This window comes from Motacilla alba, chromosome 2 (assembly GCF_015832195.1).
Source record: "Motacilla alba alba isolate MOTALB_02 chromosome 2, Motacilla_alba_V1.0_pri, whole genome shotgun sequence".
Taxonomy (NCBI): Eukaryota; Metazoa; Chordata; class Aves; order Passeriformes; family Motacillidae; genus Motacilla; species Motacilla alba.
The window spans coordinates 103,211,304-103,236,150 of record NC_052017.1 but is presented as its reverse complement, the minus strand read 5'-3'; the positions used below and the strand labels follow the sequence as shown (position 1 = coordinate 103,236,150).

The window sequence follows — 24,847 nt, the reverse complement described above, 5'->3', positions numbered from 1 at the left end:
AATTTCAGCAGTGGGCTGTTTTCCTGAGAGTTGAAGTTTACAGAAGGAAGCTGAGTTCCTGTTTTCCTGTTTCTGCTAGCATGACGCAAAATCTTAGGAATTGGAGACTGTTTTGAAACTGCGCTCTTCAGTTGGTTGGTGCTTCTGGTTTTAATTCTGTGCACGTATGAGATAAATAAGAGGCCAATTTCTGTGACTGGGTAAAATTAGAAGAGGTGCTGAGGGAAGAGCCTGTGCACTGTTGCAGCTGATGGTGGCTGGGAGAGATCTAATGTGACAGTCTTGAGTGCTCTTTCTTGAATGGCCAAGTTGTGCCGCATGAAGGGAAGAATATCCTTCTCACCCCAAGGCAGAGACTTGAAAACCTGCGATAGATGTGTTTCTTTTGTTTAATTGTTTAAAACCAAATGTATAACAGTACTTAACACAAAAATCCTTCTGAAGTGAGACTCTTTTGTCTGAAATTAAAAAAAAATTCTCTTAATTTTAAAGGAGGGAGTGAAGAGGGACTGTAAATTTCAGATAATTTTTTGCTGTAATTTTAACTTAAATTCAACAGGGTTAGGACCTTTATCCCTCAATCTTGCAGAGGCATCCCAGTTTCTATTAAAATGGAACATGGTGTATCTGTGTAATCCTGTTTTTCATCCGTCTTGCCCGAAATTAACTAGCACTAGGGACCAACATTGGAGAAAGGTCCAAGATACATACAAGTAGCAGTCTTTCTTCTGCTGTTTGAAGCAGGTGTTCAAGTGACCTCATGGGTTGCATTTTTCAGCCCCTGTTACAACGTATTAAAGCATTAAAAAGCCTCTGCACGCCAGGGTTTCCATAAAATAATACCTTTTCAGGGCAGATCCCTCCATCCACCCCTGGGTGTTTAAAGCCTGTGGAAGGATGCTGCTGCTGGGTCTGGGGTGCAGGCACTCTGAGCATCCCTTGCTGCTCTGGGGTGCCTCTGGCCTCTGAAGGATTCGTGAAGCACACACTGCAGTTCCCAAATGTTTCCAATTACAATAACACTGTCTGGCACAGCAGCCTAAGTAAGTTTTGATGGCAGGAATTGCAGAAAGATTTTGGCAGAAGAGCCTTTTTTGGAAGTAATTTTGGGAACCCTGTTACGTGAGTTGGGGTATGGCTTTAACTATTTTTGCATTTGTGATCTGCAGCCTTGTCTGCCATACCAACATTATTTGACAGGAAGATCTGAACTTGGATCAGTGGAGAGTTTCTTATGCACAATTTGCCAGCATATCGTAGCATTCAAATGATGTCATTTGACTTCAGAGGGGCCGAAACAGAAACAAGTTGTTGCTTATAAAGTTGTTGAGGGCAGTAAGGCAAGGATGTGTTGCAAGAAAAAAAACATAAAATCTTACTAAGAAGTGTAAGCCCAGCAAAGTCAAATGAATCTCGTCTTAAAAATATGGCTGTATTACCTTCCATATTTTTTATTCAGGGGTTTCAAGTGCCTCAATCCAAACTAACAAGCCAACTTAGCAAATGACTGTGCATCAGATACGAACCTAAACACTAGAAATGTGTTTAATTTGCTGTAATTCCTGGCTAAGGTAGTGAAATTTCCTGCAGCACACAAGGCAGTGGTGACAGTAGGCACTAAGCATTCAGGGAGCCATGCATGATGTGCTCTCCGAGGTAAAATGATCCAGCAGCTTTCCATCCACATTAAGTGGTGCCTTCTCCCAGCTCCATATCTCATAGTCCAAGCTGTTCTCATTGCACTCTGTTTCTCTCTGTGTATATTTGCTCTTCACATGGCATGAAACTGAAAGCCATGCTAAAGTTGGTGGTCTCTATTAACATACTGCCTTTTTGTATATATATCCATGAAATTTTTCCAGGAATCAAAAGTGAGGTCTTGCAGCCAGATACCATGCTGGGAGTTTGCTTTGGTGATAGGTATTTGACCTGACCTGCAATTCCTATGGTAGTTGTCTGTGTAGCAGGGTTTTGAAACCAGCAGCAACATGTTGTCTGATGAAGTTGTGGCCAAAGAAACCAAATGTGTGCTCTGCATTACAGCATGGATAAAATGCAGCATAAAATTATTAATGCTGTAGTGTGAATAGTCATACAGTCAATTCCTCTGGGCTCCCTGTGAGCTTGTGCACAATGCTGCTTTCTAACAGAATTATAAAATCCCCTTGGTGTCTATAACAAAATTCAAGTGAGGTCTTTTGGGCTTCTTGAAAGAGCAGTCACAGATTCCTTTACTCTCTAGTTAGCTTTATGCACTTCATTTCTGTGTTTTTTGGGGGCTGAGGAGAGCACCAAAAGGTGCTGGTATGTGATGTGGTAACCACATTGTCACTCACACCAGTGATGACAAGCAGAGCAGCAAGGATGATGCTGCTGAGAACAGTGTTCCTGTTCCTAGCTGTGTAATGATCTCAGCTCTGTTCTTGCCTTCCCAGATAGATGGGAAGATGATGGGAAGATTGTGTTTGTGGCCTGTTCAGCAAAGTTCAAGCAGATCTCTACTCACACATATCTGATTGCTTCCACTTGAAGTTGAGCTTTAGGCCAGTGATTCTGGATTTCTCCAGTGTTATGGAGATGGGACAGTTCTGAACATTGCAGTATTCATGTTGCATGCAAGGAAGAAGTTTGCTCAGGGTATGGGATTTCAGCAGTTGATTGTTGTTTAAAGGTCTAGAAAAGCAAGCAGAGAAATGTAGTGATTTTCCTAGTGTCATCCCAAATTGTCTTAATGAAGCTTAGCATAATTGACTCAAGAAATGACAAGTACATGCATCCCAAGGTAAGTACTTTGTCAAGTACTTTGTTTTTTCAATGAGGTTAATCTGAAGATTTTAGTTGAAGGTCTAAATCAATGCCTCTGTGGACAGAAGTTGTCTTACAAATAATTCTGTTAAAAAATTCACTTTGATACTTTCAGGTTTTTTTGAAATTTTTTAAAGTTTTTTATTTTTATTTTAAGGTTTTAATGAAAATAGTTTTAATCTGCATAAAGCAAACATTTCACTGTTAAGGCCTCTGCCTTGTGGACAGAGTTACTGAGCGAGCTTCAGCCCAGCTTTGTGGTGCATTGCCTGTATGAGTTTCAATTCTCCTGGTGGTTAAAAGTCAGCCAGCAAAGATCAGGGAGGTTTTTTCCTAGCAGCCATATTTAGCAAGTGAATGCAGGTGGTGTGAGACTATGACTTCAGACAGCCTCCCAGAACTCCTGAAGGCTTATGTAGGCTTTAAAGGCTTTTATGAGACTGAAAACAAGAACTGAAATTCACAAGGGTAAAGTGCAGGTGTCAAGTAGTCCCAAAACAGCATGTTGGTTGCCACTGACGCCATCTGAACCCCAGCCACGTGTTGGAAACAATACCTGCACAAGTTTGTTGTAAGCTCTTCCCCAAGTGTGCAGAGTAAGGCTCTCCTGGGGTCCCACACAGACACACAGCAGAGCCAGGGGAAGCCTCACACCTCATCTGCTTCTCGACACAGCCCAGGTGGGTTAGCCCTAGCCACTGGTGAATGTGCCTAGGCTGATTTTGGACTGTACTGAATTGAAGTGTTTCATTGTCAGCACCACGCAGAGAGGTGACCTCTGCTGGGGACCTTTGGCAAGCGTCTCTGGTATGTGACAAGTTGTATCAGATAAATTTTCACTGGGATGTTTTCCCATTTCCACAGAAACTCGCATCCATCCCTGCACTGAAAGACATGTTTTAGTCTCAAAATGCAACCAAAGTAACCTATGCTGAAGTTTAATTTAGCATGAAATTCTGTTAATTCAGCTTTACACTTGGGAGGGCATTGCATCTAGGGCTTCATTTTTATGAATTGACTAGAATTCCTATAAAGGGCTTAGAACTTGATCAGATACACAAATGGAACCATGTCAGTGCTGTTCAACTCTGATGTCATATGTGTTGGCTGCCCCAGTGGAAAAAAAATTTAATGGTATCTCTTCTATTTAAACAGTAAAGAATTTTCTGGTAGATTTTATCTTTGAGTTGTGCCTTTATTGTCAGAAAATATTAGTAATGGAAGTACTAGCACGTTTAAGTTCGTTGCTTTTTAAAGTAAGGGATAAAACCTCTTAAGTCATGTTCATTTACTGATGTTTTTGCTGTGGATAACGTTTTTAATGATCGTGCTAGAGGGACAGCCTTGTGCTAAGAGTTGTGGGAGTAGAGAGTTGAAAGCAAGCGCAGTGGATGTGAGGGGCTGAGAACTGAAGTGAGAGGGGAGAGAGAGAGAGCACGAGAGAGCACGCTCTGGAATGAAGGTCCTGGTGGGAATAAGTGTGATACTCTGCCTGTTTGGTGCAGAAAGGCCAAGCTGGTGTAACAATTGAATGAATGTTCATAGGTCATTTGTTTGCTGCTTGTCCTGTCTCCAGGCTTTCCCTGTGCCACACAGGCTGTAAAGAGTGGAGTCTGTAGTACTTCAGGAGTGGAATGGCTTTTAGCCAGTGCAGTCTTGGGTCTGAGGGAGCAGGTGACCTCCAACTGAGTCCTGTTTTATTTTGAAGTATTTATTATGCAAAACCATGCAAGCTTATGTTCTATTTTAGGCAAATAATTTTGTATTTTTCCTCCCCTTTCATCATGTCAAAGGGCGACCAGAAGTACCACAGCATCCATTGCCACCGAGGCCACCCGTGCAGCCCCAGCCTGGCATATCCCTGCTGCCATCACGGCCCAGGATGCACCCCCCACGGCAGAGGATCCCCCTCCTCCCACCACAGCTGAGGCCTCCTCCACGCCCAGCTCTGCCAGGGTCGGCAGTTGTGCCACTTCTGCCTGGAACAACCGGCATCATCTTGGAGACTGGGGAGGCAGGACCTCCTGGCACGGTGTTAATGTCTGGGAGAGGGCGTCTGAGAAGTGTGGATGGCCAGGCTGGCCAGAGTACCATGCCCATTGCTGAAGGGTATGCTGGAGCACCAGGTGAGAGAACCAAACTGGTAGTGCATCACTCCTGAGTGCAATGGACGTGTCAGGTCTTGCTGGAGAGCTGACACTGAGATCTGCTGTGCTTTTCCAGCCCCCTTTTGGCCTTTGGTGGACACCCACGGAGGCTGTTGCTGTTGGGAATGGGTTTTCAGCAGAAATGATTTGTGAATGGGCCTCTGCGGCCTCCAGCTGGCTGCAGAAGTAGGGGAAACGCATTCAATGCCAGTTTTGCTGCCTTTCCAAGGATGCACAAAGCATGAGGTCAACAGAGATGATGTAAAATCCCTGGTAACCACAGCAGGAAATTTGCATAATTTCCCACTAGGGAAACTTAATTTCTTTTTTTCTTTCCATAATGCTTGCAGTGGATGTAGTACATTGGAGTAATAACTTGGTTCTCTTTGCCATGACCACCCCAGTTTAACAATAATTGAGCATTTCATAGGAGACACTATTTAATAGCTATTTTGGTAGGTTGCTCTTCAGTAACCAGGGATGCTTTCTAGAGCACTGCAGTGATATTTGGTCATAATGTACTCTGCTGTGTATTGAGTCACACATACTACTTTTCCTTTGTAGGATATCCAAAGTCATCTCATTCTACCACGGATTCACAAGGTAAGACAGTTGTTTCCTAGAAATGTTTCACATGGGTTCTTAACGTTTATTTCAGTCCCTGGAAGGTCATGACTGAGAGGAAAAAAAAGTGTTAATTTTTAATATTTAAGTTTAGCATTGAGGAAAATCTGATCGATTTTTGCTAGACCTAAGCATTAAAATATAACCTGTAACTTTTGAAAACATGGAGGTGGGGAGAGGAGTTAGGTTTTTAAAAATCATTTTGGGTTCTTGCTACTTCCTTCACTGTGTGTTTTTTAAATACACAGAGTTTGTGTTTTCTAGCTAATGTCCATATGCACCTTTCTGTATGCCTTCTAAATGAGAAAATAAATAGACTTTTATGATGATTTTATTATTTCTTTAATAAAACATGAATAAGGCCAAGACTAAGATCTTGAATAACTGCTGGCATCTTACCCTAGTGCATGAGGTTGTTCTCCTCTTGGGAGAGTTTCTGGTTTTGTTACAGTCACCAGGGCTCAAGTTTCTGACTTCTGAGAAAGCCGAAGTACTGCCACTGACAGCCACTGATTAAAATGATTCAAAATGCAGTTTTCTTGGTTTGCTGGGGTGCTTTTTAAAAAATTTTTAATATCACGATTTATTTAAGAATTTATATGATGAACAGGTATAAAATTTATGTGGGACATGCTGGTTGGCCTAGATAAATATGTTGATTGGGTGCTGCCAGCAATGCAGTCTCATACTCAAGATATTATCAAACCCTGGGGAATGGTATCCTTGATCAAAGTATTTCCACATCCTCTTCAAAAAAAGTTATTTCATCTAAATTTGTTTGAGGAAATATGGGCGATAGATGGAAGTAAAACATTAGGGCTTTATGGAATTCAAAAACCTACTGCCCCAGGACTTAGTTTGATGGCCATAACAAAATCACAAATACACTTCATGAAGAATGGTCTGGGGACTGACAAAAAAAGAATTGTAAAGATTTTGTGCTCTCATTTATATATTTATGCCTGCTAATTAAAATTCCATCATAGCCTTGAAGCAATCTTTTTGCATTTGAGGATTGTGGTGGTAAGAACAGGCAGCTTAGATGAGGTTTCTGGAAAAGGATAAGAAGTAAAGAAACATTCGTTTATCTTGATGCCAGCAAAGCCAATATAGATGTCTAGATTTCTATGATAAATGGATTTCCTGGGGGTTTCTTCCCATTGCAATTTATAGAGAGCAGTGTTTTAATAAGTTTATGCTAAAACTGTGTGAAACAGTAGGTGGATGTTAGAAGTGTTGAAAAGGCAGGGCGAGGCAGGAGTGCGCCCATCTGCTGTTTGGTGGAACATACTGGTGGAGCAGTTACCACCCTGGGATCCAGAGGGAGGTGGGCTTGACCAAGGAGTTAATTTTCCTGATCCATGCCACTGAATACCTATCTAAATACGAAGTATTCCTGCTGATCTGTCCTTAAAATTCCCTGTGTGCCTTGCAGACCTCAAAGGCAGATAGTCAGAAAACAGAGAGATAAGGGTGGTGCCAAAAGCTGGTAAGACTTCTGTGGAGTTGGAGCATTTACATCCACTGTCCCTAATCTGGACTGGCTGGACTGATGGGCTGAGGACAATTGGATGAGGTTCAACATGACCAAGTACCAGGTCCTGCACTTTGGCCACAATAACCTGCTGCAGTGCTAGAGGCTGGGGGCAGAGTGGCTGGGAAGCTGCCCAGAGGAAAAGAACCTGAGGGTCAACAGTGGCTGAACACGAGGCAGCATGTGCCCAAGGGGCCAAGAAGGCCAATGGCATCCTGGCCTCTGTCACAAATGGTGTGTCCAGCAGGACTAGGGACGTGATTCTTCCCCTGTATTTGGCATTGGGGAGGCCACACCTCCAGTACTGTGGCCAGTTCTGGGCTCCTCAGTCCAGGGAGGACATTGAGGTGCTGGAGCATGTTCAGAGAAGGGCAGGGAAGAGCCTGGAGCACAAGTCCTGTGCGGAGCAGCTGAAGGGGCTGGGAGTGTTTAGCCTGGAGAAAAGGAGGCTCAGGGGTGACCTTATCACTCTCTACAACCACCTAAAAGGAGGGTGCAGCCAGCTGGGCATTGGCCTCTTCTCCCAGGCAACAAGGACAGGACAAGAGGACACAGCCTTAAGCTGCACCAGGTGGGGGATTAGACTGGACATGAGGAAGAGTTTCTTCACAGAAAGGGTGATTAGACTTTGGAATGGACTGCCCAGGGAGGTGGTGGAGTCACTGTCTCTGGAGGTGTTTAAGGAATGATGGGATGTGGCACTCAGTGCCATGGTTGACATGGTGGTGTTCAGTCATAGGTTGAGCTCAATGATCTCAGAGGTCTTTTCCAGTCCAGTTGTGTCTGTGATTGTAATTGTCAGTGTCTGATGAAGAGAGAGCATTCTGGGACAGAATTCAGCAGTTAACAGTGCTGTGGAAATTAACGGCTGGGGAAGGGATGATTTTTGGCTTATTGGAGGAAGAACTTATTGTGCAAATAAGGCTTCAAGGAATTCTTACTGTCTAATTAGCTCTGGACAACGATTTATGATGGCTTTGGCAGTCCTTGCCCAGTACATTTTGTGGTACTCAAATTCAAATTTGAAAGATGACCAGACTTTCTTGTACTACAATTCCTAATATAAGAAGCTTGTGCTATTAAAATGGCCTTCTGAGTACTCTCTTTCATTTCTGTTTCTGAAGAGCTTCTGTTACATAAAAGCACTGCTCAGGAAGAAGTTGAGGGCTCCAATGCTCCAATTCTGTCTTCTGGGACTAAAGTAGCCCACTTTCATGCATTTCTTGAATGCTGAGGCATGATTGCATCTTTTCAGTACCAGAGCGTTTCTTGATTTTTATTTTTTGAATTCCTTAGCTATGTATAAGGAACAGTAGGTAAGTGCTGGAGCAATATTCTCTAGCTTCAGTGTAAAAGGATGGAATTGTAAGAGCAGACAGATGTTACTAACAGACCCAGCAGGAAAGTATGTGTGTCTTCATAACACAACGAGATATCATCCACATCAGAATCACTGTGACTTAGCAGAGCAGCTTCATTGAGCACTGGCTCCTGGAAATCAATGGGGTGCTGTGCTGCATGGCCAAGCCATAATCAGGAGGAATGTTTCTGAAAATGAGATTGGTCAGATTGGAGCGTTTAAAAAAAATAGGCAGGGAAGTGATAAATTGCTTGTATTTTTGTCCCATTTGCTCTAACTGAAATTACACACTTTGCCTTCATTTAGATTTAGGAGTATTGACCATCTGTGAGAGGAAATCTGGCAAATCCTCCTTACTCCTGCTGTATCCCAGGCACTCAAAGAGCCTACTGACAGATTAATTATGTACTTGGTCTTTCTTTTGTGTCAGTTCATAAAGAATCCTCATTCCAGTTGCTGAGCAGTTGTCCGCAGCACCTTCACATTGTTATTTGTTTCTCCTTTCATCTTGATAGCAAATGCCTGTGCTGTGTGCTGTTTTGTTTGTCTTAATGATCCTTTTTTCCTTTTCTTTCCTTCTGTCCCTTGGGCTCTGTGGGAGGCATGAACTGTGCTTGGAACTAGGAGCACAACGAGCAGATGGGTGGAAATAGATGTAGCCTAACAAGGGCCACCTACCCATGTGGTTTTTTGACTCCCCAGAATGCATTACAATAGCATAGATTGCCAAGAACAGACTTACCTGCTCCTGCTTACCTGTATGTATAATATTTCAAGTGAAACCATCTGGAATGCATCTGAAGTCAAAAGAGCTTTTTCCTCCCCCAAAAGGGGGAGTAAAACTGCGGTTGAAATTTTTGTGAAATATTTTGTCTGCCTGGCAGTTTCTTCTTCAGAGCTGTGCCTGTGGTTCACAGCTTTAAAACACTTTATTTTATTTTTTTCTGGTGTTTATACCTCCACAATATTGACTGCTTAAGCAAAAGTAGGTGTCCAAGCCTGGACCTTCCTTCAAGAAGCTGAACTTTGATCTTTGCATGAAGAAAAGTGTTTGCAGGAGGGGACATGTAGGCAAGGGTGGTGCAGCCCTCTGTAAAGTTCTGCAAAAGCACTGCTGAGGTGTTGGTAGGAATTATGAAAACTTCACACAGCCACAACTCTATCTAGAATGTGGGAAGAGGGGAAGAGAGCACAGACACTCTGCATCTTTACTGTGTGTCCTTATATCACCCCCTGAACTGATCTACAGGATATTTAGACAGGTTTAAGATTTCTCCTTTGAACAGATACAGATGGTGTGCTAAACTCAGCTGCAGACTGAAACAATTTTATCAGCTTAGCAACAAATAGTTACTTCTAATAAGTATTCTAGCAATTAGTGAAGGAAAATCTTGAAGGAAGCTGTGGAGAGCGAGGGTAGGAGTCACTCCTTTATTCAGATGACACCAACCCAAACAGGACTTCTGCTGCTCCAAAGTAGGGCAGAGTTTCTGGGCAGGCAACGTGTGGTTTGTTCCATTTTGCAGTGTTACTGCAAGGGATAGAAACCTTTTAAGTGAGCCAACAATCTGAGGTGTGTTTTCAGTTAATTTCAGTCTCAAGGTAAGTTGAGAGTAGCTTTCTGTGTAAGTAGCATTGTTTTAAGGTGATGAAGCTTTACAGAAGCTGTTTAAGTAACTAGGCTTCCTGCAATTAATTTTGGTCCTTTGAAATAACCTCATCTTAGCTCGCAGGAACACCTGCAGGCACACTGGCAGGTAGGACTAATGAAAAGGGCTTCTGTCTATCTTCTGAGCTTGAGATGAAATGCTGAATAAGATTTCCAAAGATACGTGAGGCAGCTGGTTACCAGCCCCTGAGGGAAACCAACACAGCTGTCTGCCAACTCTGAAGTTGCAGGCGTGTCTTCCCCTTTGCCTTCTCCTTCCCACCCCCCCCAGGCTGAGTTATTCAGAAAAACAGTGGCTAGCAGAACACTTATATATCTACATTTTTAGATCCATTTATGTGACTTTTTACACTTTAATTTTTAAGCAATATTATCTGAATTAGATTGGATTTTAGGAAAAGTGTTTTTACCCAGAGGATGCTTGGGCACTGCAATGGGCTCCCCAGGGAAGTGGTTACAGCACCAGCCTGACAGAGTTCAAGAGTTTGGACAATGCTCTCAGGCACAAGATGTGATTGTTGGGGTGTCCTGTGCAGGGGCCAGGAGTTGGACTTAGATGGTCCTTGTGGGCCCCTTTCAATTCAGGATTTGATGAATTTAGCATTTGCTGCTGATGGGCATCTCTGATTGAGAGGGAGAGGCCAAACATTAATTTTAAGGAAGGCAGAAGGAGCAGGATGAAACAGCAGCTGTGGACAACTTTAGGGCATTTGTTGTTTAGCTACTTGCCCAGACAAAGCAGCAAGAATTGACTCTAGTAGTGTGTACTGCCTTAAGGAAAATGTTTAAAGGGAAGGTATTTGGAATGGGACTAGTAAGTGGCTGAGCACTGAACACTTGATATTAAGTCAGTCTGTTAAAAGTAAAAATTCATCTTAATTGTCCAAATTATATTTCATCCAACTCCGTCTAACAGCAGTGTTCATCTAGCAGCCTGGTGTCCATTAGAAAGTACCTAGGTGTCTGTTTGATCTGCTAAGAAAAGAAGAAAAAATTGTCAAGTGAAAAATCCCCCAAAAGAGAAGCACTGGAGAGAGACAAAAGGTTCTCTTTGCATTAATACAGAAATGTTATATATTCTTCTAGCCATTTTCACTGGGCTTTGGCAGAGGAAGTGGGAGATCTAAGCTGTGCACAGCTTCTCAACATGACAAGGAATGCTGGCACAAGCTATAATCTTTAGCATTCCTATGGCCATTGTGATAGTGATGGAAAGCAGAGATGTTGAAAAGCAGTCTCTATCCTGAAGAAGGTCTTGGGCAGAAGCATTGTTGAATTGAAGGGTGGTAGGACTTCCACTGCCAGCATTTACTGGCCAAGTACTGTTTCCTTAGAACAGATTTAAAAAAAAAATCCTGTGGCCAAGACAGGAACTTTATGGTGCTCAGTAAATTTTAAGGTGAGACACCTGGGGCCTGGGCTAGCAAGATGTATTCTGCTAATTCTGGCATCCTGCAATTGGCAGGATTAGTCCAAGTGGAGTATGTACAGGAACAGAGAGAGGATTATAAAGCATCATAGGGACAAAGCTGTGTTATTATCCTGATGTGACTCTGACTCTTGTTGTTACCCATTTCAGGACCTGCCACTGCTGCTGTGCCCTCTCTGGTGTCATTTTCTGCTGGGCTCACACAGAAGCCTTTCTCCAGTGATGTCGGCGTGGTTCACTTCAACAAAGTGCTTGTGAATGATGGGGACTATTATAACCCCAATACAGGTAACAGCCAAGGAATGCACCCACAGGCATGCTGGACAGGCAGGAGCATGGGTTACCTGTGTTCCCTGTTACCTCAGGCCTTGCTGGTACACTGAAACAACCAAGTCCATCTAAACCAGACACATGGGAGTAAAAGCTCCCTGTGGGTGTGGACAGGCACACGCTTTCACAGCTGTTTTTCCATGACTGCCCAGTACTGCTGAGGCCCAGCTCACCTCTACATCTGGCCTGACAGCACAGTTGGATGTGCTCCTCAGCCCACCTGAGGCCAGCTGAGCCCAGGTAGCAGAGGTGAGGTTCCTTACTCATCCACTTCACTGTGGCAGAGGAGAGGAGAGGAGAGGAGAGGAGAGGAGAGGAGAGGAGAGGAGAGGAGAGGAGAGGAGAGGAGAGGAGAGGAGAGGAGAGGAGAGGAGAGTTCTCATATTGCCTCCTTCTCAAGCACTGAGGTGCTAGGTGTGCCCTTGCCTTCATGACTCCCATCAGCTGGTCGCCTGCCCAGGCTGACCTTGTTGCCTGTATGAAGCAGTGTGTGACCCACATGGTTTTATGTTTGCCATTGCGCTTAGGGCAGTCAGGTGTCCCCGTTCTGAGTGACTGTGGTCAGTGCAGGCTGTCTCTCATCTGCAGGCATTTTCACGTCACCGTATGAAGGGCGCTACCTGATCACCGCCGTGCTGGCCCCGGAGAGGGATGAGTACGTGGAAGCGGTGCTGTCCGTCTCCAATGCGAGCGTGGCTCAACTCCACACTGCTGGCTACAGAAGGGAACTGCTGGAGTATCACAAACCCTACTCAGGGAAACAGACCTGTGGTGGTCCTGGGACGTTCCACCTTGTTCTTCACCTCAAAGCAGGAGACGAAGTCAACGTTGTTGTAACGGGAGGCAAACTGGCCTACACAGACTCTGATGAAATGTACTCCACGTTTAGTGGAGTTCTCCTTTACCCTTCCATTTCTCATGTTTAGGTTTACCTTGAACAGGGGAGAAGGGTAAGATATTCAGAAGAAATTAAGGGTAATAAAATTCAAAGCTTTAATATATTCAGTTTATATATTTGATTTCAGTGATGGGTTTATAGTCTATATGGAAACATTTTCCTTGTCCCTTGTGAACAGAGGTAGCACACATTTCTGTAGCTAAATGAACTCCTTCCCAAGCCCTTTACCTGTACAAGCAGAACAACTGTTTAAACAACAAGTATGTTCTCAATAGATATTTCTCCACTGTGGTCCTGCTATTCCCTAGTCAATTGCCTTTGCAATCTTTTCCCTAGTTTTTCAAATTGTCCCTAGTGTATCAAAGTTTACATCTTTGCTCAAGTTTACAGTTGTGGTCAGCTATGTTCATGTTTTCAGTAAAGCAGAGCCAAGAAATTGAAATTGTAGTGGATATGGTTGATGACTTTTTATTCCTTATATTATTTAGTAATGCGGATTGGCATAATCAATTTGTTCAGTGCAATTGCAAACTGTGGTGGTGCAAAGCAAAATGATATTCACCTGCATCAGTTTTCTTTTTTGCCTTTAAGGGCCAAACACTGTGCTAGGAGACAAAGTGAGTGACTCAGCCAGGTAGAAGCAGCAGCACAGGGAGAAACTTGCCTCGGCTTTCCACTGGGAAGATGTGAACGCAAGGTGCAGCTGCTACTACTGAAAGATTTAGAACAGTTAGTTTCTATTTACGGAGTAAAGACGATGATTGGTTATTCATGACACTCTTGAGATTAAAGCTTGATGCTGGAAATTAATAAAACAGGTCAGAAAAATCAGAATCAACTTTGCTTAGCTAGAAAAGTGGTGATTTTTAAAAGTTTAAAAAATTTTACAGCACTTGTTTCTGGCAGTTCAGCAGTATTTGCATTAGAAGGGAAGTTTTTGTCTTTGGTGCATTGTAGAAGACAAATCAGAGAAAAAATGGTTGATAAAGGAAAATAGTGTTATTAGTCAATATTGTCAAATGCACAAACCAACCCTCTGCCAGAGTTGTTGTGACAGCCTCCTGCATCGGTGCTTTCGAGTGAGGTTTGTTTTAACACTCAGCTCCTGTTTATATGGATAAAGCAGCCTTCTTAGCTTAAACAGATAAACACATCTGAGGCAGCAGTATTTTATTTTGCACACTATCCACTTCTCAGTGGAGGTAATAAAAGTGATGCTTTGGCTCCTAGGAGTTAGCATTTTGATCATGTCTGTGGCTGAAAAGAAATCCAGCCACGTTTAACAGAGAGCAGGACTGTATATTCATTTTTCACATGTACATATATTTGTCACCTGTACATTCTTTATAGCAACTGACCTTTTTAGTAGTCTGTTCATGCCACATAGAGCTGTATTTATCATAGTGGTTTGTGTAGTGTATTTTCCTTACTACAAATGCAGAACAGCTATTTGTAGCCTCAGTACAAACAATTTTTTTAGGTGAGGGAAGAACTCCCTGCGCTGTAAAGCAGTACATTGTATTTAGCTGAAGCCCTTGCCATCTGAGGAGATCAGATGAAGACTTCTGCTTTTGTTACTTAGTTTTGGAACACATATTCCCTAATAACTATGTTTCCAGGCAATGAGCTGGGGCCTTCCCACAACAAACTATCACATCCTGGAAGCTGAACTGCTTTAAGAAAAGCAGGCAAAAAGAACTTTCTGTCCACAGCGGACCTCTGAGTCAGTCCTAGTGCAGCTAGGGTTGCACTGGGGCTGTTGTGAGCACAGGAAAGAAACTGAGTGGAGTTTTAAAGCACCTGATTTGGGAAGACCTCCTGATGCCTGAATTCCAGAAATGACGGTGTTAGAGATAAGCAGAAGCTGGGGCTGGCTGTGTTCGTAGGACGAAGGCTGTTTCTGACAGAGCAGCTGGCAGTCAGTAGCCAAAGATGTACAGTGAACTTGTACTTGCACTGATTGAAGGGAGCCACCTCCGTCTCGTTTCCCTGCCCGTGTTTCTGGACCTGTGCATTATCACGCAGTCAGCAACCACACGCTTGTTCAAGGGGGGCTCAGCGTTCTTTTGTCCTTTCTGTCCCATGCCTCCCTAGGTCTCAGAATGGTAGGGACAGACTGGAAGGGTTTTTTTCTGTGTTTTCAAAAGCCAAGCCTATAATGCACTTTTTCTTCGTTTTAAAAACATGATTTTTTGTTACGTACAAAAGCCAGAGAAGCACTTTTCCTTTCAGGATATTTTTCACTCTCCTCGAGAAAGCTGTGTTCTCTAAGAAGCTGGCTCCAGACTATGTATGACTCAAGATTATTGTTGCCTGTTCTAAAAATGACTCATGGAAACAAACAAAATGAGCTGAGTGCTTAGGGAGACCTAGCTGGCAAACACAACCTTTTTGTTCCACCTCTCCCCAAGTGAGAAATTTTTGGAATCAGCAGTGCAAGTTTAGTGCTAAGAGTTGCAAACCAATTGTTTAATTATTATCAATCATTTTATTATTACCTAATCGGTCCAGGAGATTCCTAAATCCAACCCACAAATCTTCACAAGCCCAGTTCTGCTAATGGGACAGGGCTATCTTCCACCAGAAAGTTTCCCTTTAGACCCAGGATCTGCTGCTGCCTGTGCTGGGGCAGTTTAAGCACTCAAAATGCAGCATAACTGATACTTGTACACTGCTGTAGGGCTTTCCCTAAACTGTGTCACAGCAGGGCACAATCCCAGCACCTTATTTTGAGGACACCTTTAGACTTTAGAGGGACAGCTTCCCATTCATCTCGAGCTGTGTGGGTGGGTAAAGCTATGACCTTTTAAAAGGAACCTCTATCTAAGATTCCCACCTTTGTTGAAAGGAATTTGACCCTTAATTTGCACTTCCTTGGTAATTGCTGTAATCAGGGTGGGTAGTTTGGTTCCTCCTAATGAGGTTATTTTCCTGGAGCTTACAAGCTGGAATCTTCACCCACCTGGGAAGACCACAGGGATGTAGCCCATCAATAGGGAAAGGGAGAATGAAACCTGAGTTTGTCTCTGCTCCAGTCAGTGCTTGTATTAAATATTAATAATGCAAGAGCTGGAAGAGACTTGGGCACAAATGCACTCATAGGCCTGACAAGGGGCACTGAAAGGAGCATTTCTCACTGTGGGTTTATGATTTGACTGCCACATCCAGGAGAATCCACAAGCTCAAATAGGAAGCATCTGTTAACTGAGAAAGCCTTAAAAAAAAATTCCAGTAGGTGGAAGCTCTAAGATGGGACTGGTGCCTGTTTCACAGATCACAGTGCCACCTTTTAGACCCGCTTTGTAGGCAATTTAGTAATGCAGTACATGAGAATTGCAAGACTCTTAGACAATACAGTATCTGTTGGGCCAAGTGCTCTAATTTGACATCAAAAGAGGAAGAAACTCAGAAAGAAAAACTCACCTTCTACCAGGCAAAGCTGTAGATGTGTCTGACAGTCCCTCAGCCAGGCACGAGGCCCTGTGGTTCCTCTGGGACTGCAAATATCCAAAGCAGATGAGTCTCCAGGGCAGCATCACTTGTGAGACAGGTGAGTTCCCAGAGGCAGGGCTTTAGCAGCCAGAACATCTGAAGCCAAGCCAGTATGCTGACAGTCAGAGAGACTCGCCTCTGGCCAAACATGGCAAGCACATCCTAAAACCCCAATGTGACATATAAATCAGTCATCTCCCCAGGAAAGACTGCAGCAAAGCAGGAATGCCAATTTTCACTGTAAAAAGTGTAAAAAAAAATTCTACCTCATTATTTTAATTTGCTATTAAGACCTCTGGAGACAGCAAAGACATTTTTCTACTGTCCACTTTGAGAACACTCAAAGCCATGAGGACTTTCTGTGGTATTCTATCACATTTCCTTTTACTGTACTACAACCAGGCTAGTTGCAGCAACTTTGTGCAGTGTCACTGAGACTCTGGTTGGTTTGGTGAGACTGGCCCAACAAGAAAAATTAAAAATAATCAAGCAAGCTGTAGGTGGAAAGCCTAAGAAAGCAACTTGAAACAACATGCCCATCACCACCCCATGCAGCTTTAAAATGTGCTGGGAATGCAAGGTAAAGAGCTTCCCAACTGCAATCAGGAGATTCAAATCAGGATTGAACTCTTTCCTGAGAATACAGCATGCATTTGGAAAGTGATTGTTTTCTGATTAGCTAAGTCCTTGTATGACAGCCCAGTGGTGGCTACGGGTCTCTTTCACTAAAACTAGAAACACCTTTGTGGTCTCAGCTTGGAGATGGGAGGAATATGCACTCCACTGAGACTTGCTCAGCACATACAGGTCAGCTGCTGGTTCCTTCTGGATAATGGCACGGAGTTCAAATCATCCAGCTACCAGGAATACCTGGGATCAGTCTCCTGTCATCACAAGACAGACTTGTGCTCCAGCCAACATAACCTTTTTGCAATGCGCCCTACAGACTTGGGATGCAGAACAGCAGCTCTGCCAATTTTTTGTATATGGGAGACTTCAAACAAACATGTAACATGTTACTGCATAAGCAGGTCTTGGCATTTATTTCGCTGTCTTGATTGTGAAAAAAGGAACATTACTAACGTTTTCCAGCAAAAAGAACAGTGCATTGCAAAGTATGCTTTAGGTGTGCATGTCTACACATATATTCATGCATATATAAAAATAATCTCAAAGTGGGAGAGAAATATCCAGGAACATGAAGAAACTGTGTGACAGAAAACAAGTGCAGATATGTCCAAATAAAGCCTACCTCTTGTGTAATGCCTTGATGCTCTTTTGCTTTCCAGGGAATACAGCAGCACTGTAAGCCAAAATTTTTGTTCTCTTCTCCACCGCCTTTAGAACTGCTGTTTCTGGCTTCTCAGTCAAGCTCACATGTAGATATAAAATGATTTTTCAGTGTCATGCACTGTGTTACATAGACTTTGTAGTACACAGACATTCTGCCAACACAGCTCTTGTCCATCTTAGTTGCTCAGTCACTGCCCTGATTCCTGGCAAAGATGGTATTTCAGTTGCAAGGGACCTACAACAGTCACCTACTCGAAGTGCCTGACCAATTCGGTGCTGGACAAAAGCTAGAGCATGTTGGTCACAGGCATTGTCCTTTGCCTTAAATGCCTCTTAAACACTGACAGGTTTGGGGATCCTGAGATGGCGCCTCCACTCCTCCAGCATGGCAGTGGCAGAGCCCACAGGGGCAGGATCTGGCATGTGCAGGGCTGAGCCTGCCACTGCTGCAGCAAGTCTCTACCTGCCTCACAAGCAGATGGAGCAAGGGCTGTCCATGCCCGGGAGTGCTGAGCAGCTGCACAGACCACTCCTGGGCTGCACTCCCCTCCATCCATCCTGCTGGCATGGGGGATGTTTCCCAGTGACTGAGAGTGTGGGCAGCCAGCCATTCCCATGGCCCTGGCAGAACCCCCTTCTTTGTGGTGTATCAAAGCACCTTGAAGTTCAAGAGCAGGGGGAATCCAGGGTGGCTTCCAGGGAAAAGGAAGCATCCAATGCCATGTGGGGAGTGCACTTGGCTGCCTTACACACAAGAGATTCCATAAACACTGTAGTTTGGGGATCTTTGGGGGTTGTTAGTTGTTTGTTCATTTTTACCAATCACTGACCTTTGCATTTGTCCTGATTCTGGCTGGGACAGGGTTAAGTTTTGCAGCAGTGGGAGCAACTGGATATGAATTGTACGCTCTGCCGTTCCTATCGCTGTTGTTACTGTTCCTTATTTCACTGCTGTTTCTAGTAAATTGTTCTTATCTCAACCTGTGAGCTTTAGCTTTGTGTGCGTCCAGCTGTCATTTCCAGCCCTCCACAGGGGAAGAGAGGGAGCTGGAGGAAGGGTGAGAAAGCTCAGTGGTCTGGGTATTTCAGTGGGAATACAAAATTGGGGAATACCATTCCTAAACCACGAAAACATTGCAGAGCAGAGCCGCTCAGCATTCGTATCCATCTAGGATAGGATGGATAGGATCCAGCTCTCGGCAAGGCATTGTCCCGTGAGAGTGAAGAGCATATCCCAGTTTGGCATTGTCAGCAAACTTGCAAATGGTGCATTCGGCTCCTGCATCCAGCCCCCTGATAAATATATTGAACAGAACTGGCCCTGGAGTTGAGCCTTGAGGAGCATCGCTGGTCACCCGTCACCAGGCAGCAGCAGTCCATGTCACCATAGCCCTTTGAGCCCTGCCCTTCAGCCAATTCTCAGCTGAGCAGCTCATGCTGTTGCTGGTGATCACTAGAGCACGTACACAGGATGTATCATCAGAAGTGGGGAATGTAAGATAAGAGGCCAGCAACACAGGAAGGTGAATTAAAAAGAGAGGGCAGGGAAAGGTTGACTAAAAGGAAGAACACGAGGTGCATGAGCGCTCGAGTGGGACAGAAACACCAGTAGGGGTTTGATTAATTTAAAGCAAGGGAAAGGAGGAAAAGGAGCAAGGGAGTGCTTAGGAAACACATTGCACAGGAGTGGCCACCCCAGCCAGGCAGAAGACCCTGACAAACCCTTGCTGTGCCTAACAGTGAAAGCTCTGAAGCTCTGAGCGCAGGGGACACCTGCCCAGAAACCCTGCTGAGCTGGCTCTGTGCTCAGCTCACCACTGGCACGAGAGCTCAGCTGGCAACAAGTGGGAGCATGCACATACTTCCCACCACAGCAGTGCAGGCTGCAGGCCCTCAGTGCACCAACTGCATGACGTAACCCCAGGCACAGTGTTCTGCACTGGAAACAGTGATTCTGTTCTTTACACGTTGAAATCAGCTGCTCCAAGACAGAAAAATCCATCCACCAAGAACAAGACCAGCCTAGCAGGAGTGCATTACAGTAAGATGGACACAGGGGAAACAATGCCAGCTCAGAAAAGTTTATGCAACAGATTCAAAAACTTGGATACATAGGACACACCACCCTTCTCTTGCTTGCACTGGCAGAATCGCTCACTGCAGCACCAAGGATGCAGTGGGACCCAGGTGTCAAAGATGGGCAGTGAGCAGATGGGTGGGAGGAACAAGTGCAGAGTGTCAGCAGAGTCATGGGGGAAACCTGGCAGGAACACAGGAGGTGATAACACACCAGCAGTAACACCAATGGCACCACAGAAGGACCAAAAGGCACAGCATCACTGACCTTTTCCTGCAGATCCATCATAATTGACTGAACAGTCAGGTTTTCTATGTAGGCTGCTAGTTGGTTGCATTTACCAAGAGCAGCAAGAGACCAGGAAAATTAATTTCTGCTGAAAGCTTAAGGCCCCTTTTCCGAGACTGCCTCACAATATTTGCTTCAAGCCATTTAACAACTGCTAGGGAAGACAATACTCTTTGCCTTGAAAGGGAAAAGTTAACTTTGATTGAAATGGGATAAAACTCCAAATTAGGGCAGATTTACAAGAGCTCAAACTGCACTTACAACATTTTCTTCAAGGCAGCTTGTACATTCCCAAGTCGTGCCTCTGTTACCTGATATTTTGTATTACCAAGCGCATGTTTGCTTTTCATTATAGCAGTAACCCAGGATTGGTACTGGCACAGAAGTTAAGCTTAATGACAGCAATTTTTTATCAGCTGTATAAATACTCTGAAAAAAAGTAAATCAAGCCAGAAAGAAAGCAAATATACTGTATCCTGAGAAGACCAACTTGAGTTCTATGTTGAACATAAACACAATTTTAATAGCCCCACCTTTAGTCATTCAGCAGTACAATAAAGGAATTACTAAATACAAAGTAAAGAGAAATTTCACTTTAAGTCTGTTTTTATTGTGATAACATTGTTCCGAACACCAATAAACATTGCACTGAAGTGTGGGTTGCTGCACCCAAGACAGTCCAGTCTTAACAAAAACCACTGTATTGGTATGATCACAGATTTGACATTTTAAACACACTACCTTATTAGTGATTGGGTTGCTTAACAATCAAGTATTCCACATCTTCAAGATAAAAATGAAACAAATGACTGAAGAGAGTTTTCCAACCCTCAAAATAAACCAACATTTTAACTTTCATCTGGAAGTAATTAACACTGTAAAAAAAGTCCCAAATAATTCCTTTCTATTTAGCAAATTTGAACTCTGGAAATTAAAATTTCTTCAGGCAAAAGTGACACTTTAAAGGCATCTCAAATTCTCTATCTGTGATGTTTCACAAAGAATTTGCATTACAGTCATTTAAACAACTCATTCATATGACAGCATTTTTTAGAAGACTTGCATGAAATACTAACATGAAATTTCATCTCTTTTGCATTTACCATAAACGGATTCAGAGTTTGCTTCAGAAGTCCCATAATGGAGTTGACACAAGTGTTAAAACTTTTCCAGTTGAAAAGGAAAAAAAAAGGGTTTTGGAAGGCATATACTGATGACAGAAAGTTAAGAAGACATGAGCCAGGATTGCACATGCACTTGCACACTGTTGGGAATGAAAGCCCAATCTTCTGAAGTACAAACATGCTTGGTACAGTAAATAAATAAAAAAATTTAAATTCAGAAATGCATACCCTTTAAACTGCTGATCTTTAAATCATTATAGAAACGGGTAACATCCAAGTCACTAACAAGTTTTGAATTGCAATGTTCCTTATTTACTCCCAGACAGGTGTCATTGCCTCAGCCTCTGAGGGGCTCCAACGCTAAGAGGATCTGCATCTTCAACAACACAGTCTTAACAGGGGTGTGCGTGTGCCCACAGCCAGGCACACTTAGAAGTTCCTCTTTCACAGAAAGAATGATGTAGCTTGCGCTAATTTTACACCAGTATAGCACAACTTGTTCTCAAACATCAGTTTCAGGCCACTTCTCTCCACTAAGGTAACAAAGGTCAAGCTAACGCATAATTCTTATTTACCCCTCTCCACATTAATGTCGTGGCACAAGCCCACAGCTTGATAGCAATGAGATGTCTGCTCTAGGGTCAGTAAAGTGCCCAGCAGCCCCGAGAACACAGGTACACAACGACAGGCCCCATATTCTGTCCTTAAATGGGGTTAACAAACAACCTGAAAAGCTTCAAATACAAGCCAGAGTTAGAAAAACCAAACCCCCTGCCCTACTCGTATCAGAAAGACTCAACAACATTTACATTTTATCAAAAAACAAATATCAAACTGTAGCTGTTACAGAGAAAAACAAATCTATTTTTTAAATTAAGCAACCTTTTGGACACTCCTACAACGCAAAATGACATGCTAGCAGAATGAGGAGCTCTCAACAAAACTCACACAACCCCCATTTTCATACCAGCTGAAAGTACATGTGTTTGGAGATATACCTGATACTATTTTTCCACACTTTTCATTTACTCAAGTCCCCACCTTGAAATCCACAGCTTATCTTTATGACAGTCTGAAAAGTTGAAGGGAATTGAAGAAAAAAAATAAAAGTGAAGAAAGAATATTAACCAAAAAAGACACAGCCAAACCATGGTAAACCATGGTAACAATCTGTCCCATTTGGGAACTCATCATGGTTTCATGAAGTGCTTTTATTTTTAGAAAAGCTGTGTAATACCAGGGCTACCAAGAGTAGACTTCAGTATGGTAAAGCAAATTTTGACAGCCACAAAAAGACTGTTTTAGGAAAGGCTGCTTCACTCCCTTTATGCAAAATAGAATCTTTAGATATAATAATTATTCTTGTAACTAAAATACTTTTATTATGTTGGATTCTTATTTATTAATTTTAAAGTATTTAAGTGACTTAAAAGCTCAAATCACATTGATATTCAAAGCACTTGGTGATCATGAAAATTTTAGTTTCTAATGAAATCTATGGGATAAAAGGTAAGAAAGGGAAAAGAATACATGGAATGATGTTTGCAAGCTTTTGATATTGAAAAAAAATACAAGAAAAAAGCAGTAAAATATCTTTTGAGTTGAATCCTGTGAAAGGATTCAACTCTCTACTTAAAGACTGAGTAGATGGGTGACCAAGAACCACAGAAGTTATTGTTCTCACAGTACAAAAATGAGGATGCCTTTCAATTCACTGACATGCACAACACACTGTGACAGCTAAGTTTTTTTATCCCACTCTCCTTCTCCTGCTCTGAAAGAGATTCCAGGTTGATTTTGCTTGCCTCCACCCATTATCCAGTGTTTTATAAATACAGGAATACACTGGAATTTTATAATGGGGGGGGAGAGAAAGCAATTTCATTTATACAGTGATTTAAAAATGCCCCCCTCCTGAGCACTTCACCAGTTGTCCAGAGTTAGCAGATATTACACCAGAACTGAGAGTTAAGAGAGCCTGACAATGGAGGAAAAAATACTCCTGGAGGGGTGTAAAATCCTCTAAATGTATGCTTTTGCAGGTAGTAAAACCGAGTGATCTGGTGTTTAAATGACTGTAGTCCTTAAGCTCTTTGGGCTGGTGGAATGATATATTCTCACATAGTTTTGTCCAAAAGAAGTTAAATGCGCTAATTCAACTTAAAAAGCAGCCACCTTTGCCTTCAAGTACTTTTGGAGAAAGAACAACTAGCTGCTTTTATAGCTGATAAACACCAGAACTGGAACGTAATTTGTTCACAGGCTCTGACTGGAGCCTGAGGAATGACCAGCATGATGTTTGCAAATAACCCAAAACTTCTTAAAAAAAAAAAAAAAAGGAAAAAAAAAAGGAAAAAAAAAAGTTTTATTCTGCTCTGCAGCATTTAACCATTCTCACAGCTGGAACCTCCCTACTGAGTTGCATTTTCTTCCAGCTATTGAAAACCTGCAATACAGAACTCTGGAAAGACCTGCAGTAGACAATTAAAAAATTAAATACATAATTTTTTTTTTTAGTATTGCAATTCCCTGAATATAATCTATACATACATTTTACTGGCCTACACAGCATACACACACATACGCATTATATCTGTGCTGAAAAAGGAACTAAGAATGCCAGTTCCCCAACTCTTACAGAAATGTTCCAAGATTTTTCTTGATGAAAATTTAACATGACACAGCACAGCCTGAAAACAACAAAAGCCATACAAGTGTCCGAAGACAACTTTCTTTTTAACAAGCTCATGAAATAGTTTTAACATTGTGTGTAAAAAAAAAAAGTAAGAAGCAGAGTTAGTTTGAGCGTGATTTGTACAAGCCCAGTCTTGTACATGTAACAAAAGGCATATTTACATTTAAAGAGGAATTTTATGTCTTCAGAATCTGCCAGGCTAGTAAGGTCAGTACATTTTCTGTATTCTAGCTGAGAAAGAGCACAGTGGTCTTAGGCTCCAGCTCCTTTCAAAAATGGCCTAAATGCCCTTCTGAACATTAAACCACGTTTTTCATTAACAGGTCTGACATTCTATTTGGCAGTTTCCATACACTTTTTGGCTTCATTTTAGAAAATATACTTAAGACAACTTAAAAAGAATAATCTATGTTTACAATAAGGTCTGTCTTGATGAAAATGCAAAGTCATATTTTACCTCAGTTTTTAGTTGCCCTGAAGCACTTGGGTACCATGACCATCAATGACAGGCCAATCTCAAGTGCCATATAACAGGTATACAATAACAAACAATAAACAAACAAACACAAAAACCAACACATCCTCCCACAAAAAAAATAGACAATAGCTTTGCATTTTCTCTGCTTTAAACCAACGAAATTAAAGTGATTTCTTTAGTAAGACTTACGGTACCAATATATAAATTAGCATCCTCATTAAGAAAGTTCTTCACATTTAAACTGAAGTTGAGTAGCTCAATAAGAAATTCCATCTCCTGGTGAGAAGTACTTTTCAGGCCAGGTCATCCATGTTAAGGTCAGGAAGAGGCTCTCTCCAGTAGCAAAAAGAGCTGAATTCTGGGCACGGAAACGCAGAACTCTGTTCTTTATTAATCAATGGGAACACATATTCCACAAGCTCACTTAGCCTGTAATACCTGTATTAAAGGAGAAGAAAGACCATTATTTAACAACCTAGTTACTGTTCAGTTGTAGCCAAAAGCAGCTTTAGAAGTCCATACCAGAAAGATCTAGTCAAATAAGACCCCACTACCACAAAAGCGATTTTCAACTCTATTTTTCTAATTTTCATTTTGAAAATTT

The 24,847-nt window shown here is 42.6% G+C and overlaps 2 protein-coding genes across 4 annotated transcripts in view; one reads left to right on the top strand and one right to left on the bottom strand.

The window, feature by feature from the left end:
• EMILIN2 (elastin microfibril interfacer 2) overlaps positions 1-23,408 on the top strand; it is a 42,199-nt gene extending 18,791 nt beyond the window's left edge. The window contains exons 5-8 of the mRNA XM_038163560.1: positions 4,599-4,931; positions 5,517-5,555; positions 11,719-11,856; positions 12,487-23,408. Coding sequence (XP_038019488.1) covers positions 4,599-4,931; positions 5,517-5,555; positions 11,719-11,856; positions 12,487-12,824 — 848 coding nt within the window. The 3' untranslated portion in view covers positions 12,825-23,408. The remainder of the gene's footprint in view (positions 1-4,598; positions 4,932-5,516; positions 5,556-11,718; positions 11,857-12,486) is intronic.
• The window catches only part of LPIN2 (lipin 2), a 44,084-nt gene continuing 39,771 nt past the window's right edge, over positions 20,535-24,847 (bottom strand). For 2 of the 3 annotated variants that reach the window (XM_038163594.1, XM_038163575.1), the window contains exon 20: positions 20,535-24,681. In XM_038163594.1, the coding sequence (XP_038019522.1) occupies positions 24,537-24,681 (145 nt within the window). In that variant the 3' untranslated portion in view covers positions 20,535-24,536. The remainder of the gene's footprint in view (positions 24,682-24,847) is intronic. The other variant, XM_038163603.1, reaches the window with a different exon arrangement.